Source organism: Hesperophylax consimilis, chromosome 13 (assembly GCF_061612785.1).
Source record: "Hesperophylax consimilis isolate HC1 chromosome 13, BYU_Hcon_1.0, whole genome shotgun sequence".
Taxonomy (NCBI): Eukaryota; Metazoa; Arthropoda; class Insecta; order Trichoptera; family Limnephilidae; genus Hesperophylax; species Hesperophylax consimilis.
In genome coordinates, this window is record NC_142848.1 from 22579397 (window position 1) to 22597848 (window position 18452).

At 33.4% G+C, this 18452-nt stretch overlaps 1 protein-coding gene across 1 annotated transcript in view; it reads left to right on the plus strand.

The window, feature by feature from the left end:
- The window catches only part of LOC149418608 (glucose dehydrogenase [FAD, quinone]-like), a 42449-nt gene that overhangs the window by 12775 nt on the left and 11222 nt on the right, over positions 1-18452 (plus strand). The window contains exon 2 of the mRNA XM_089639130.1: positions 4674-4760. Coding sequence (XP_089495256.1) covers positions 4674-4760 — 87 coding nt within the window. The remainder of the gene's footprint in view (positions 1-4673; positions 4761-18452) is intronic.

The following is an 18452-nucleotide window of genomic DNA, read 5'->3' on the forward strand; positions in this document are numbered from 1 at the left end:
AAATTGTTTGAGTTTGATTTTTATATGTACCGCCCCAGCCTATAATGCCGTATTGTATAATTGATTGACAGAAAGCGAAGTATGTGGTTCTAAGTAATTTTTCGTTTAAAATATCTCTTAAACATCTAAATATATATGTTAGTTTCCTTATTCTGTTGTTCAGAATATTTATATGTGGGGACCATTTTAAACGCTGGTCTATTGTTATGCCTAGGTACTTAATATCGGTCTTGCTTTCTATGTTTGTGCATAACATATTGTGCATAACATATGGATCCCATTAGCTCAATACAACATCATATTTGTAACTGATTATTAATAGAATGGGACAAGGAAATATTTTTAGATAAAAGCATCGTAAATAAGAACTAACAGAACTATTATCAAAGAATTTAAAAGCTTTTTTTAGTCTGATGTAATTATCAATTAACGATGAAATAGTTTTGTATTCATATCGTCGTTAATTAATAAATACAAATTTTCAAATATCGAGGTTATATTATCAAACGTTACTTCAAAAAGCAAAAGTAGAGTTTCAGAAAAAGAATCGTTCATTTTTCGGTTTGTTTTTGCGCTGCTCTGGAGATAGCATAATTATGTCAAATTAGCGTTTTTAAATTATAACATGAAAACTGATAAAAAATTACTTTATTAAATTTTCTGAGAGCTTCGAAAATAGCGAATATCTATTAAATAAACTTTAAGCTAGGCGAATTAGCTATAAATCGCTTAATAATCGAAATACTGCTCTGTTGCACTAACAGTTGCACTAACGGTAGAACAGTATTTTGATAATTAAGCGATTTGTTGCTAATTCGCCTGGCTAAATTTTTCTTCTATATTTGCTATTTCCGAAGATCTAAGACAATTTATTATGTTATTACAACACAATACAGTACATGCCACAGAAATAATGTGTATAAATGTAAGGTAGTTTAGTTTTAAACAGATAACTCAAAGCAAACTATGTTCATTTGCACGGAATGGGACAGTACGGAATACAGTGAACAAGTTGACTGTACAGTATTATTACAAGTAAGTTCTCCTCAAGGTACTCGTACGAGGTAACATTTCTCTTCCAATGATGTTAATGGACCCAGACTCCCGAGAGACCTCTTGTTTTGTAGCTGCGGGCGACTTAACACGTACTCCTGAATTACATGTTCTATTCTGCGAGATGTTTTTTTTATCAATTTCATCTTAATTATAGAACAGTGATCATTGTTGGTGTTAGTTTTTAGTTATTTATTGCATCTCACTATACATAAAATACCTTTTTTTCACATAAAAATCAACTTCACTAGGACTGAGCCTGTATCGAGGTTAACAATTTACATTTGAGTGAAGCAAACATAAGAGTAATCACAAATATAAAGTAATTTTACATTAAAACACAAAATATTTCAAAACAAAAGAAAAATAAGTATTAGATGTGTTACCAGTTATTTTAAAGGATGTAAAAATTGCTTTTGTAAAAAAATTTTAAACGTCTGGAAAAGCTTCCTAAGGCTTGAGAAAAACCCTACTACCATAATTATAAGCGGAGTGAATAAAATGATAGAGGACTCAGCTAGAAGAAAAATCGACGCATTTGTCCACTCAGCAAAGTAATAATATTGTTATATTTAATTATTGAAGACAATATTAGCGATTCCTAAACAAAAATTTGAAACAGAATAATCAGAAAAAGATACGGTCACATCTAGGACTCGAACCCAGGACCGTTGCCTCGCCGGGGCAACGCTCTGCCAACTGAACTAATGGGACCGTATCTCCTTCGGTCATATTTCACTGTGTCATACTTCGAATAAGAACTACCAAAATTGTCTTCATTTTTCTCACAGCACATTTTTATTGGCAACTATCTACAATTAAATATTACAATTTGAGGTTTTACTCATTAAGTTATTCCAAAAAATAAATATTCATCCTAGACTTGCAGAAAAGTCAATAGATGTCGCACATTAAAACAAAAATAAGATATTTTTAGACACTGTCTAGAGTACATTTAGTTAGGGTTGAATCTTGCGATTATACACAAAGATAGTTGCCAATAAAAATGTGCGGTGAGAAAAATGAAGAAAATCTTAGTAGTTCTTATTCGAAGTATGATACAGTTAAATATGACCGAAGGAGATAGGGTCCAATAGTTCAGTTGGTAGAGCGGTGCCCGGCAAGGGTAAGGGTCCTGGGTTCGAGTCCTAGATGTGACCGTATCTTTTTCTGTTTCAGATTTTCGTTTAGTAATTGCTAATATTTTTTTCAATAATTAAATATTACAATTTGACGTTTTACTCAATAAGTTTTTCCAAAAAATAAAAAATAATTTTTTTATTTGTATCCAGAGATTAATACCACTAATTTTGATCATGAGATCCACACCAGTCTGACAATGTCTATAGCAAGAGCGAAACCGATCCGATCAAAAATATATCTACCTTCCTCTTATTAAATTTATTTTGTATTTCGAACATATATTACGAAAGCTGATTTCACGTCTTAATATTTTTTTTTAATTTTTTTTTTTTTTTATTATTTTAATATAGATCATAGTTACATTAAATCATACATATTTTGCAATATATCATATTTAGGTACATAGTTGGTCATGTATACCTTATCAGAAAAGAGGAGCTCTTGTGCCTGATAAGGGAGCCACGATTCTTACTTAGATTCAATGTTATGTGTAAAATATAAATATTATATATATATATACATATATATACATATTTTTTTTAATATAAGTTTTTTTGGAAAAAAAGTTTGATTTTATTTATTTGTTCTTGTTGGTTCGTAATACAGCGCAATTCGGAAGGGAGATTATTGTAGTTTTTTATGGCTTGGTAAATATAATGGTTTTGCATTTGAGTTGTTTTAAAGATTGGCGTAATAAATTGATTTCCATTTCTCATCAGTTTGTAAAATTCTTGATATTCTGTGTTATTTTTTTCTTTACACATTTTTATAATTGAAGTTTGCTTAAATATATCATCAATATTTGGTACTGGAAACAATTTAAAAAGCAATTTTGTTGGGAAAGTAGAGTTTTTTTAAGTATTACCTTTATAATAATTTTTTGTGAGACTTTTACTGAGTGTAGGTTGTTTTTATAAGATCCTCCCCAACCTATGATTCCGTAAATAAGCAGGGAGTGGACAAGAGCATAATATACATTTTTTAGTATTTTCACATTTAAAATATTTCTTAACCTAACAAATATATATATACATTTCCTTATTCTCTTTACTAACTCCGTAATATGGCTTTTCCATTTCAAATTTTCATCGATGATCACACCAAGATATTTAATTTCAGAAGAAGAGTTGATTACAGTACAAATAGGATTAAGTAGTTTACAGTTGACATTGTCACAATTTTCATTATGGATTATGATATTTACTTTGTGTTTAGGTATTTTTTGTAGTGAAAATAATACATATGTTGTTTTTTTGGCATTAAGTGTGAGTAGGTTATTATCAAACCATGATTTTAAGATATTAATACATTCATTTGCAAGTTTGTTAACTAGTTCCCATGTTTGACCTTTTATTAATAAGACAGTATCATCAGCATAAGAGATTAATTCACCTTTGATTTTCTGTTGGAAAATGTCATTTACATACATTAGAAATAGTAATGGTCCGAGGACCGTGCCTTGAGGAATGCCAAATGTACTTATTAGTGGTGTACTAAAGGTTTGGTTTAATTTTACAATTTGAGGTCTCTCTGTTAAGTAGCTTTCTATCCATTTAAGAGCTAAGTGGTCAATGCCATTTTCTTTTAATTTTAATATAAGTCTTTCATGGGAAATGCTGTCAAATGCTTTCTTTAAATCAATAAAAATTCCTATACATTTATTTGATTTGTCAAGGGCACTCTGAATACTAGATGAAATTTTTGCAATGGCATCTTGGGTACTTTTTCCCTCTGTGAAACCGAATTGATTTTCATTTATAATCGAGTTTTTTTTTAAGAATGCAGTTAGTCTTTTTTTAACAATTTTTTCAAAAATTTTCGATATATTAGATAAGAGTGAAATGGGTCTATAATTAGAAATGTCCTCCGGGCTACCGGACTTAAATATTGGAGAGATTATGGTTTTCTTATACGTGCTCGGGAAAACTCCTGTCTTAAAGCTATTGTTTATAATATGAGAGATTGGTGTAGAAATATAATTTTTAATGATTTTTAGTGTTTTTACAGCGAGACCGTCAAATCCCGGAGCAGAATCACCTCGCATTTTTGATATAATTTGTACAATTTCAGACGGATTGGTTGGTTCGAAGAGTTCAAGTTTAGTTTCTATATTCGGAATATTTTCAATATACATCTTATTTATTTTTTTCACGGTAATTTTTTCTGCTAGACTCTTTCCGATATTTGCAAAGAAATCGTTAAAAGCGTTTGCTCCTTTTTTAGGTTCTTCAATACAGTTAATTATGTTATTGTTTTGTATTACACTCTTAATAGTATTACTTTTGGTTTTTTGTTTATTTTCCATGATTTCATTGATTATATTCCAAACTTTCTTACTGTCATTTTCAGAATCATCAAGTTTATTTTTATAATAATTTTCTGTTTTTTGTTTTTTTATGAGCGTGGTTAATTTATTTTTGTATTCTCTAAAATGAACATATTGTTTAACTAATGTAATGTTTTTCTTTGTTCCACAGGTAAGACAATTAACTCTAATACGTTTGGAGAAAATGAAGGATTACCGATCTTCGGTTCATTGGAGAAGATATTACAATGGCTGTCAAGTAAGTTCATTAACTTGTTATTTTGTTTATACCTCACAAGAGCGCACAGCGGAACTATATCGCGACTTGGTTGGGCAGAAAGAGCCCGGATATACGAAGGAAAAAAAACAACGCAATATTACACACCTCACCCAAAGGTTTAATATAAAACTTACCTACTTAATTAGCATTTTGTTAGAGACTTTTTATTTATATAGTTATAAAGCAGTAAATTTCAAAAAAATGTTTAAATGCTTCATAAAATAATTAATTCTGCATGAGTTTCGATGTCAAACTGGTTTTCACATTAGTGCTCGAAGCTCCACTTAATGCACCCCGATAACTAATTTATTTGAAAAAGAAAAAATATCAGCGACTAATAAACGCAACGAGTCTACTCGTAAAATGCTGAAAGTATCCAATATAAGCAGTTGCAGAAACTCCAAAGGTTTTTTTTTGGTCGCAGTCAATTTGAACATAAAAAAATCTGTGTTTATTTCTGCGGATGTTCTATAGTTATATTCAAAGGATTTAACAGGACGTATCAGACCAACACTCTAACCAGCGATTCCTTAGCATATTTGAAGCTGAAAGGTTGATACTACTTTTCTCTAATGACATGTATTATTTTTAAAACTAAAAGAATACAATATGCTGCAACTGGCAAGAATGTAGATATTTGTTTATTTCTGCAAGAAAAGGTGGTGCCTTAGAAAGCAAAGTAGTAATAAACTGAGGAGTTTGTTTAGCAATATATCTACCTACTAGTATTATTCTTCAATTAATAATGATAATTATGAAGATATTCAAAAACAGCAATAATATTACAAGTATCTCATGGGAAAACTTACTTAATTTTTTTTCTGAGGTAGCTACTAGAGTTTTCCATACCCCGTCGCGCCGACCAATCACAGGGCGTTTAAGTCTCTTATGGTTTCAATCGTTTTCAAACGACGATGTATTAATTTTAAGTCTAGGTACATATGTGATAAAACTGTATTTTGTAATGAAACTTGTATGTTCAGAATCAGAGATCGTTGATCTAAAAGAATATATTTTTTTATCCGCAATATTTTTCACTGAGGTTCCTTATTCTTGGGAAATAATTAGCGTCGAATATAGACGTCTTCACCGGAGGGCGAGACGCCAACATCTTTGACCACCCTTATGGGGGAATACCAGACATTTTTGCTGGTGTCATCTCATTGAGGGAGAGAATATTTTTTCTTCAATAAACTTTTTTCAAGTGATTGATTTATCGAAATGTTTTGATATTCCTAATAACAAGAAAAGATTGAAAGCTTAGCTTATAATGTATCATTACGTAAATAAAATTTGAGTGTAGTTTATACCCGCTTAAAAAGTAGCTGTACGGAGAGATTTCTTAGAGAATAAATTAAGGAGGTAGGCGAAGGCTGTGGTTGATTCAACATGCATAGAACCTTACAAAAGAGTGACATCAAATGTGTTGTGTTGCTCTTTTCCGCTCGGTTTCTTTCCGTTAACCGTGCACACGACTGCCATATTTCTTAACCTTCATCCGCTCAATCTTTTTACCCTTCTCACTCTTGCCAATATCACAATATTCCACATTTGAGGATATGATCCTCCCACTGACTACGGACAGCTGGAACTCTTGTGTGGTATTCAATCATAAAATGATTCTCTCATATTTGCGTGAATAATTAATTGTTTATTACAAAACGTTCCCCTAGTCATTAATTTGTCTCTCCATACCTATAGAAACCGTATCCGCAAATTTTTGAAATTCAAAATTGATATGGTTTATTTAAAACTGTGTTTTTATTCGTTTCTGCACGGCGAGCTTCAGTAATTTCATTTCGCAGCTTTCTTTCCTTTCGTTCTTCAAAGAAAAACGAGAACTGCAAAGGCTCAGGACAGGGGCGGAAAAATAAGAGCATAACTCGATAAGGGAAACTTTAGACTCTGGTGGATACTTCATAATGAAATAGTACATTCCTTGTATTCAGTGTACCCGGAGCATACTGGATTTAAAGTATTCAGAAACAGTTGGACTGTATTGTGAAGCAAAATAGTGCAGTAAGAAAACAGAATTTTCTTGGAATGCTAAGAATCTTCTGGTCTAATAAAGTTCTGTGTGGTTTTCCAGTTATTGATTTTTAGTTAAATTTGGTTGTTATAAGCGGAATATTTCATTTTCCCGTTGTCAAAGAGAGAGAGACTTGTGGGTAAACCAAAACCTTTTTATAAACTGCTCGTTTTGTCTCTGCTCGTTTAAACTGCTCAATAATGCCTTTGTGTGCATTTCTTGAAGGAATAAAGTTTTCAAATACGTTTTGTACATTAAAAACTAGTTTTCTCCATATAAAAACTAAAAAGAGTTTCGCGTATCATTTAGGATTTGTCGACGGCAATGGCAAAGACAAATGACCGTTGCTTTCATATTGTGATCTATGGTTATGTTTAACGCTTTAATGCCGTCTTAAAACATTATTTATTCTTTAGTGGCAACTATCTGTATGTAACTGTGAGTATCAAAATAATGACAGTGTAAAGCAAAACAAAAGCAAATAGGTTGCAATATAGTTTTGGTATTAGAATCTATTTGAAATAATGCATTGTGGAAAACGCCCACTAGGGTTTCCATTTTCTGGAAGTTTATAAAGCCAATTCCAGGCAGGGAAGGAAAAAAGAAAGGAGATGGTTCAAAATTACCCAACACATAATTACTAACTAGAGTATGAGAAGAGCATTTAATTATTAACTTTTGTGGATGAAAATCAGAAACATAATTATTAACTGGTTTTGGGTGAAAATCAGAAACTTTTTCACACAATTTATCGTACGTGTTTTGCTCGATACGGCAAAAATTTTCAGCTGCCCGGAGCCAGTATGACTAAGGCATCCCCTATTTGAAGAATGTAGGGCTGAAGAAAGCCAAAAGAGGAATGATATGGGTAGAGAAATATTATGACTAAGCCAAACAAATTTATTTAATTAACACGTAACGCTAGTTCCCCACATTCCTCTTCCCCTTCTACTTCTCCTCCATAGTCTTCGACTTCCTTAGTTGAATCTTTTCGATTCTTGGCTACGAATCAGGAGGTCGCGGGATTAAATCTCGGCATGCTCAAATTAATATTATTGATTAATTTGAGTTATTGCACAATTTATTCAATACAAATAATAAATACTATATTTGAGGCACGTTCCAGAGCAGTAGACACTTTCATTGTCGTCCTGATGAAAGGCTAGCATTCAGAATCGAAACTTTGCTTGAAATGGCTTTAAGTGTGTTTGGTGACTAGATCTGAACAGTCAGATACTTCCCCATCTTCCCCTTCCTCATATCCTTCCCATGCCCCTGTTCCTTCAGCCTCAAAACATACCGCTATTGGAGATGCCATAGTCTCACTGAATTCAAACGGTAGTGAGCAGCTGGGACTCTTGTGCGGTACTCAAATGAAAATAAATTAATTAAAACGTCTCTTCAGACTTACAAATTAAAATTTCAAAAAAAAATATTTACTGCACAAAAATACAGAGTACAAAAGGTATAGCTTATAGGTTACATCCTATTTCTTCCAGCTAACCGAAACAAATACACATTATATTACATAACGCAACAATTACATGTTAACAAATGTATGTAAATAAAAAAAAATCAGAGGTATTAAATTTATGTAAGGTATTTTTTTAAGGTGTAGTGACATTTGTTTAAGAGAAATGTTTTTAGTGATGATTTAAATTTAAGTGTGTCGGTTATTTGTTTGATGCTACGTGGAAGGTTGATATATATGTACTTTAATGGTCATGTAGTGTGGTCCTTTTTGAAATATAATTTTGTTTGCTTTTGGGATAAATAAGTTTTCTGTGAATTTAATTTAATTTACAACATGCGAACACACCCGAATCGGGATATCAAACAAATAACCATGTACATTTGTACAATGTGACCTTAGAACGGGGTTCTCGAGTAAGGTCACATTATTTTCAACAGTATTAAAAAATTATAAAACAAATAAATAAATAGTCACATTGTCCCGGGCGACGAGTACTGTTGGACGGTATTAAAATTAAAAAAAATGATTATCAAATCAAATTAATTATTTTTTAACAGTGGGAAACATTCCCGAGTTACGAATGAGCAGACAATATTTGAATTACTCATACTATCATCATCTTAAGCGGAAAACGTTGCTGGCGCAATGATGGATGGTTTAGCTAACAGAGGATTGACCTCCGTGACACCTGAGTGAGAACCTTTCCATTAGGATACTAACTGGTCTGATCTTTACGCTACCCATCTTACGTAGGTACCTTGGTAACGCATTCAGTGATGAGCAACATGCGGCCCGCGAACCCATTTAAGCCCCGAGACTTTTCTCACGTTCTTATGTCCTGGGTAAATTAAATATAAGTACTATAAAATATACGTTCTGTTTTGTAAAATGACTTAGCGGAAAACTTGAGTCAAGGCACATTGATATTTTGCATAGGTTCCATTTTATAAGTTGCACATTATGTTTCTGAAAACATATAAATAACAGAAGAGAGGATTGATATTTCTTACATAATTGCGATCGTTCTGATTTCGGGGTAGTTGGATCAAATATTTTACGCTCTCTAAATCTGTATTACAAAATACAAAATGGATTTCGCAACAAACTTTTGTCTGTCAATTTTTGATCAGCCGCCCATATTTTTATATGTTCTTAAATATATCACGAAAATTATTTTTTTTAACCTTGGAGAATATAAAACTTTCGGTGCTTTGTTTATACGTTCTATAATTGTTTTATCCACACGAGTGATTTTTGGCATATTATGGCATGTTTGCCAAAACGTTTTGAGCTGTCGCTTGCTATATTGTGCCAAATTTATAAAACCTAAAAATATCGGACAAGCGGTGAAATCAAGGCGGATTCATTATCTTTAAACCGCAGTAAGCAGTTTCATATATTAATTAAATTATATGATAAATACATTTATATGCACGAGTATACATTTTATTTATTTATTTAGAAAAAAATTAAATATTCACAAGAGATAAAAATATATTACATTTCATATCAGACATCACTTTTTTTTTGTTTACCCAATTTGTAGAGAAATATTCTCGGGTCAAACTGGGGAGCTAGTTTATGTGCTTATATATATATATATATATCACATAAACTAGCTCCCCTAATAATATGTAAAGTTGCAAAAATGGAAAAAGAATATTTTCAAAAATACTGTAAAATTCTACAAAATATTGTACAATAAGAAAATAACATATAATTATAAAACAGAATATCAACAAAAATCAACGAAAAATCAACAAAAATATGAGCAACAATATAAGCAACAGAAATAAGCAACAGAATAAATCTGAAAATCATCCATAAAAGTAAGTCAATCTTCTCTCTAAAAATACAACGAAAGTTTTTTTTTAAATTTAAAATAATTTTTCTCACTTTTTTATTGTATCCGGTAATTCATTAAATATCTTTGGGCCTATATATTCATGATAGTGTTGTGCAGCTGTCGTGTTGCATCTAGGTACATACATGTTCCCAGATGTTGTAGGTCTTATACTTCGCGTTGAGGACTTTTCAGAATCTTTAAAAACTTTTAAAATAGCATTTCTTTGAAATAGTTTTGAAATCGGTAGAACATTAAATTTTTTTAAAGTTCGTTGGTTGGAAAAATTCTTGTTTTTTAATAATAAGTTTGATTATCATTTTTGTGTGGTTACTATCGAATACAGATTATTCTTATAGATACCTCTCCATGCGATTTTTCCGTACTGCAACACTGACTGTACAAGAGCAAAGTAAACCATTTTAATATTTGAAAGATTTAGGATATTTCTTAATTGTATAAAAATGTAAGTAAGTTTTCTAATTTTTTTTACACAGTTTTTGATGTTTTTCTTAAATTTCATGTTACTTTCTATAGTGATCCCTAGATATTTGACATCTGGGGTTTTCTTCAGGATTTTACAATTATTATCGTTACATTCTCCTCCTTTACACGAACGACTGTGCACTATCTCGCTTATATTGGAATCTGTGACAGGATCATTAAGATAAAAAGGTATATATGATTTTTTTTCTACATTAAGACCAAGGACGGGTTGTTTCGGAGAATTTGAACAATTCATCAAATTTCAACGTTCATTATCGGGTTCTGTGAAAGACTTATTCAAGTTCTGTTTTTATATCATTGTAGGCTAGTTGCTTGAGAAAACTGAAATAAAAACAAAACTTGAAAAAATCTTTCACAGAACTTGAAAATGAACGTTGAAATTTGATGAATTGTTCAGATTCTCCGAAACAACCCGTCCTAAGTAAGTTATCATCAAACCATGTAATGTAAATAATAAAGGATTATTTTTCTTACTTGGCAGTAAGTAAGAACCTGTCAAATCTGTGATTTGTCTTGTCTATTGTTTACGCTCTGGCAATAACAGGAAGTGACTAAAATTGAAGATGGCGTCACTTCCCGGCCGGACAGAGGAGAGTGTGCGCGTTCGGTCGGGGGGGTCAATTATTATTTCTGGGGGCCTGATGATCTGATCGAAATATATTTCATGGATTTGTGATTATTACCGAAATGTTCGGTTTGTGCTTCAAGTTTAGAAGTTTAATAATATTTCCCGCGAGTGGAATTCGCCACGCGTGGCGTGGATAATGAAAATGTATTTTGTCATGTGCGGCCGTGGAGGTAATCAGAGATTATCCAAGTTATCGGTGGTTATTTCTGCCAATGGACTGTTATCGCCGTGAGCATTTTGATTCGGAGCATTTTTAAAGTTCTTCCTCGCCTCATGGAAGGGCAACTTACGGGTTATCCGTGAAACCGGCACATGGCTGGTCCTCAATGGGCCGTTGGCCAGTCACATCCTGATGCTTTCGACTTCTTTCTACTTGGCTGGTACTCACTGGGCCGATGCCAGTCACATCTGATGCCGTCGTCTACTTCCTACTTGGTTGGTACTCACTGGGCCGATGCCAGTCACATCTGATGCCGTCGTCTACTTCCTACTTGACTGATTCAACTAGTCCGCCACTCGCGGCATACAGCGTTCGTTCCTCATAAGTATATACGTCACATAATTTTAGACAGTGTAGATAGATTCTACGTTCTGGTCGTCGGGGGTAAGTTTTCACTTTTTTGTATATCTCTGTGAAATTTATCTAAATATACCTTGTTACGGTCAGTCCAAAGTTTAACCAGAATACTTTCATTTTATAACCTTGCAACTCCCTTTCAAACATTTCGTAGATGGGATATATTTCCCCCGCCCTGTATGGAGGATTATGCTCTACCGTCGGTTGGTCGGTTTGGCGGGTTCTTTTCCAGTGTAACCACTAGAAGGGTCTCTGGCGCGTTTGGTCTTTTTAAAACCAACAAATTCAAACTCGGCGACCCACTCTTCAATCAACATAACAGTCAATAATGTACTTAAAAACCTAACACGTAACCCAGCCTATTATCATAACATTGGGCGTTGTATATTATCATAACAACCATTCCTTCAATTTGTTGATGTCAGCATTCGCAGCTTTATTTAGTTCTGCCCATGTTATTCCTTCGATTATGATGACTGTGTCATCCGCATATGAGATGACACTTCCATTAAGAGGGAGAGTGAATATGTCATTGACATATATAAGGAAAAGTATAGGCCCAATTACTGTGCCTTGTGGAATTCCACATTTAGAAGACAAGGGTGTACTTAGTGAATTATTTTGTTTAACGTATTGTTTTCTATTTTTCAAGTAACTCTGGAACCAGGATAAAGCTTTGTCTTCCAGTTAAATTTTCTCAATATATACACACCAATGTCTGCAAAGTTAACCACGTCAAGCCCACGTACCCCATCCCCTGCGGCCCACGAATAAGATGATAATAAACAAATTTGCCCTCCGGTTAAAAATGTTGCTCATCACTGCTCTAGTTACACCAAACATCTTGAAGCACTCTTCTAAAGGTCCACGTGTCCTTCAATTTTGAGGACATTGCGTCCAAGGTTCCGTTCAACACAATAGAATAGAGTGGATGTAGCACTTTACCGATCCTCACACGATGACGAATGATATTCTTCCGATTTTTTAATGAGAATGCCGCTCAAGAGTCTCAACTGCTCCTGTATGTCCAGATCTAGTGGAATTGGCGGCTCCACTTGGGGTATATTATGTGGTAAATTAAAATATATAATCGACTTCTACACAGTTTTAACAAAATACATTAATTTTATAAGTAAGGTGACAAAATTATAACTTATGAGGATTGCAACCACTTCCACATAATAATTTTTTTTGTATTCTGTAAGTTCAAATATTTTATACACCGGTATCTATAGGGTTTTCGTCTTATGGGTGTGTTTATTTGAGGTATTTGTAGCTTTTGGTGTGTATGTCTTGTTCTAGTATTGCGAATATTTTGTAAAGTGGTCAATACATCATGTTCTTGTAAAGGAAAGTTAGCGCTATATTTTTAATACAATTCTTAAATTATCAGCGCTGAAATTTTTTTAATATTGTTTCTGAGGGTTTTGGTATTAATTAAGGTTTTTTGAGCAGTGAGGCAATATATTTTTATTGACCTTGCCCCAGGCAATGTTTCCCATACAAACAATTCAACTTTTTTTACCTAAAAACCACCTTAAAACGTTGGAATTTGGAAAAAGGGTTTTTTTACTTGTACTATCATGTAGAATCATCTCCCGAAGTGTGGGGACTTTACCTCCCGGACCCTCTGTATAAATCTAATAATCAGCCTCGAGTAAATAAATCTCGAGTACAACCTGTTATATTTTCTTTCAATGGGACTGAAGCATATAAAGGAGTTCATGCACATAGTGTTCAGGATAAAGCGTTAGTAGATATCATATATCTAGGTATGTTATATTATTTATTAACTTCCTTTCTAAATCCATTAATTTCCAGTTATCACGGACCGTAATGGTTATCGAAAAAGCAATTTATTTATTTATTTATTTATTTATTTATTTATTTATTTGGAAAAGTTGACAGCAAATCTGTAATTATATAATGATACAATAATAATATTATTAATTATGCCCATTATGAACTTTCCACTGATGAATAGTTAATGGTGTTACAATGGTGTACAATGGCATAGAGATGTTCTCTTAAATTAATTTCTTGTTTAGTTAGGAAATATTAAAAATATTAAAATAAAGGAGGGTGGGGGGAGGAGGGGGAAATATAGGATAAGGATTAAGAGGCAAAGGACGGGAATATATAGGAATTGAACTAGTTTGAGTTTTGTTGATTATTGAGTTTTTGTTTTATGTCGCGTAAAGTCGAGTTAAATATGTCAATATGGTTATAATTTAAGTTAAAAAAGTGTGTGGATCTGTAGATAAATGAGTTTTGTTTGGAATTTGTCTTACAATGAGGGAGATTAAAAGTAAGCGACTGTCCGATGTTGCGATTGGGAACATGGAATAATAGGCGTTGAAGAAGATCAGGACTATCGATTAAATTGTGTGTAATTTTGAATAACATTACCAAATCTGCTACATTTCTTCGGAAAGTTAACGTCTGTATATTGAAGAACTTTGCAGAGTCTTCATTACTGATATGAGATCGAAAAGAGCGGAAATTAAGGTACCTTAAAAATCTATTTTGAACACTTTCAATTCTATTTTTATGTATTGCATAGCCTGGGTTCCACACTTGTGATGCGTATTCAAGGATACTACGAGCGTATGAGAAATACAGTGTTTTGAAAGTAGCAATGTCTTTGAATTGTTTACAGGAACGGATTATGAAACCCAGCATAGAAGATGCGTTAGTGACTACGTGGTCAATATGTTTATTGAAATTCAGTTTACTATCAAGTATAACCCCAAGGTCCTTAATTTCTGATTTGGTAGATAAAGACTGATGATTAATTGAGTATTCGTGTATAAATATGTTTTTGTTTCTAGTAAAGCGTACGATGAAGCATTTGGATATATTTAATTCCAGACAATGGGCATTAACATACGCGTTTAAACGTTGTAAATCCTTTTGCAGCTTGTGACAGTCTTCGATTGATTTTATAGGTGAGAAGATTTTCATGTCATCTGCATATAGGATGGTCTGCGAGTGTAAAAAGCAGTGACCAATATCATTGATATAGATATTAAATAGTAACGGTCCTAACAGGCTGCCTTGAGGAACTCCCGATGTTACAGCAACAGAGTCGGATTTAAATCCAGCAACCACTACTATTTGACTACGGTTGGAGATATAAGAAGAGAGCCAACGATAAAGATTGCCGTGAATACCAATCTTTAAAAGCTTGTTCAACAAGGTTGAATGATCGACCTTGTCAAACGCCTTACTATAGTCGGTATAGACAGTGTCCACTTGTATTCTGTTATCCAAATTATCCTGCAGGTACTCTGTGAAGGTTAAAAGATTTGTGGTTGTAGATTTACCACTAATGAAACCGTGTTGGGTCGTATTCAGGCTGGGCTTAAGAGCAGAATATAGTTGGTCATAGACTATTTTTTCAAAAATTTTGTTAAATATACAAAGTTTGGAGATTGGCCTGTAGTTTTTAACGTCTGTTTTTTTGCCATTTTTGAAAATAGGAGACACATAAGCAGATTTCCATATAACAGGGACAGTGCAATCGGTTAGGGAACGATTGAAAATTAAAGAAAGGGGTAAGGCTAGATTGTGTGCACATTGTTTGATAAAGATTGAAGGTATTTCGTCAGGACCGGCACCTTTCCGAATATCAATTTCCTTAAGGTATTTTAAGACGATTTCTCGTGTCACCTCAATATTGCTTATATTGGATGTATGGTTCCCGACGTCAGTTGGATCAAGGGTAAGTGGATCGGAGGGTTTACTGAAAACTGAACTGAAATATTTTGAAAATAAATTTGCAATTTCCGTTCCATTATTGGCTTTCAGCTCTCCAAAATACATACATTTTGGGACACCTTGGGATGCGTTAGAAGATTTGACGTGGCTCCAGAAGTTTTTAGGGTTTGAGGAAATATTGTTTTCAATATTACTCAAGAAACGGGCTTTGCTTTTCCGACATAAGTCTTTGTGCCGTTTACGAAGCAGGGATAATTACAATATTTTCAACATCATTAATTTCTTATTATGGGGTAATTTACCGCTTTGTGCTACTACTCGACGGAATAGTTTCGTGAAAACCAATGAGTAAGATTAAGAAAGGGACACTTAGATGGTTTGGGAATTTAGAGTGAATGAGCGAAGAAAGGGGTGTATATAACGAAATGCGAATGGTAGCAGAAGTCGGGGACGCCCGAGAAAGACATGGCACGATCAAATGAATCAGAAGTGCAAAAGGCAAGAAGTGTGTGCCAAGATCGAGTTGTTTGGGTCCCACCCAGGCGTCGTGCGTTCAATTCCTCGGTTGATTAAGTCCTCCATCATGACACAAGCAACACTTAGTTGGTAGGAGATTTTCAAATTAGTCAGATTATTCGTAACCCGGAAATTTTGTCTTTCTTATTTTAAAAAAAATATATTTTTTATTGGAAATAGTCCGGTAAACAAAGTTTGTTATAACACATCTAACACATCTGCCCTGATGATGGACACTGCAATGCTGTCCGAAACGTTGGCTAAAGAAGGAGTTAGCGCAACACGGCATAATACCCCAAAAACAAATAACAAAAAAAAAAAAAAAGTTTGTTATTTTCATTTTTAAAAACTGATGATTTATTGAAGTAGATAAATTCTCAATTAACAATAATGCCAACAGTTTATAAAATCAACCGTTAACTGGTAATTGAACTAATATTTTTTCCTCTCGTACTCGTAACTTCATTCCGGTAAGCTTATTAAGTTTTCTCTTTAGAAATGCGCTGGAACCACTTCTCTCTAAAAAGCTTCAACGAACACTTGTACAAAGAGCTTTTTCCTCTGAAGTGCTTTGCTATGTTCCAAGTGTGTGTGTAAATACTTGGAATGCAGCCGATTCGTTCTTCATTATTAATAAGTCTATCGTTTGACTCTTTTCCTGAAACTTTCATCGGCATTTGATGTAGTCTGACAAGGATGATAAGGAGTTTGACTCCTGATGCAATATGTCTATTTTCCAGTATTATGTTACCTATTGAAAAACGTTTAGTACGCAAAATAATGATGTTACTGATAACGCAGCATTAGTATGTATTTCTTTATTACAGAGAAATATAATATTAAACAACTTAATATTCTAAGTGTGTGGCGACGTTTGGTCTATAATACCCTAGTAATTATTTGCAAGTAAAAAATAAAATGTTCCCAGATTAAATGTTAAAAAGTGTTAGTATTAATAGTACAGTCCATGGCTATCCTACGAGAAGCTGCAACAATGTAAGGCTTCCTAAGACAAATTTAACGGCAACACAAATAATATTTATTAAAAAGTTTTCTAAATTCTATGTTTTCTCATTCTATTCTATGATTTTTATTATTTAAAAATTTTCATATTTCTCTTGACTGCATGCCTTAAACCCTTAAACGAATGAATTGATAGGCTTCATGATAAACTTTTAGTAAAAAAGTAATGATTTATCGCGATTTTTGAACACGTGTTCATAAAAATCACTATATTATTATAACAGGATAAGTGCAGCTGCATGAAAACGTGTAACCATATACAGGGTTTTCCAATAAGAGGTGTTATTTTGAATAGCCCGCTATTTCGGTAGACGTTACTTTTGAAGCTGTAATTTTTTGAAATTTGATAAGTAGAAACTAAGTCATTAATAAAAATGGAACGAACATGCTTCAACAACGCATTGAAATTATTAAAATGCACTTGAGTGAATCAAATGCAAATCATCTCGAGTGATGAGGCCCAGAACAGATATACCCGGCTCAGAACAGATTTACCCGGCTCAGAACAGATATTGTCTAGTGAGTCGGGTAGCGCACATAATTTGTAAACAAATATTGATGTCAATAAACGCCCGGGTTACCGGCAAATTAAAAAAAAAAAAAAAAAAAAATTTCCACCTCGGTGGCTTCGTCAACAACCAAAATTGTCGCATTGAGACTCTAAAAAACCAAGAATTATTGTTGAAAAGACTCTCTATTCTCAACGTGTGACTTTTTGGTGCGGTTTATGGTCGGGCGGAGTCATTGGACCTTACTTTTAAAAAGAGGCTGGAGCAACAGTTACGGTGAATGGATTTCGCTATTGAGAGATGATTAATGATTTTTTTATGGCCGAAATGGGATGGTATTGATCTGGAAAATGTTTATTTTTAACAAGATGGCGTTACGTTCCACACAAGCAACGAAACCACTGATCTTTTACGATTGAATATCAAAATAACACCTCTTATTGGAAAATATAAAGATATAACATGGAGTATATAACACGATAATCCCAAACCTCATAAACACGTTTTTGTAAACATTCCGAAGTTCCAACAAACAACATTCATAATACATCAGCCAAGTGGCAAAGTTTACGACAAAACGGTGAAATATGACACCCAGCATCCAATATGGGGGCTCGAATCGCAACAATGTACGGAGTTACAGAGTTACAGATAATATGAGGGTTGGAATCGCAACAGCTATGGAAAATTCGGGGAAGGGGGGGAGTCCCCATAACTCTCACGCCGGAAGGAGGCAGGAGATTGACAGGAAGCGAGACAGAGGGCGCTTTAAGCGGGAAATCGCTATGTCAAGGCGTTATGAAACAGCTGCATCTATGGAGAGAAATCTTATTTATTTTGTTAAG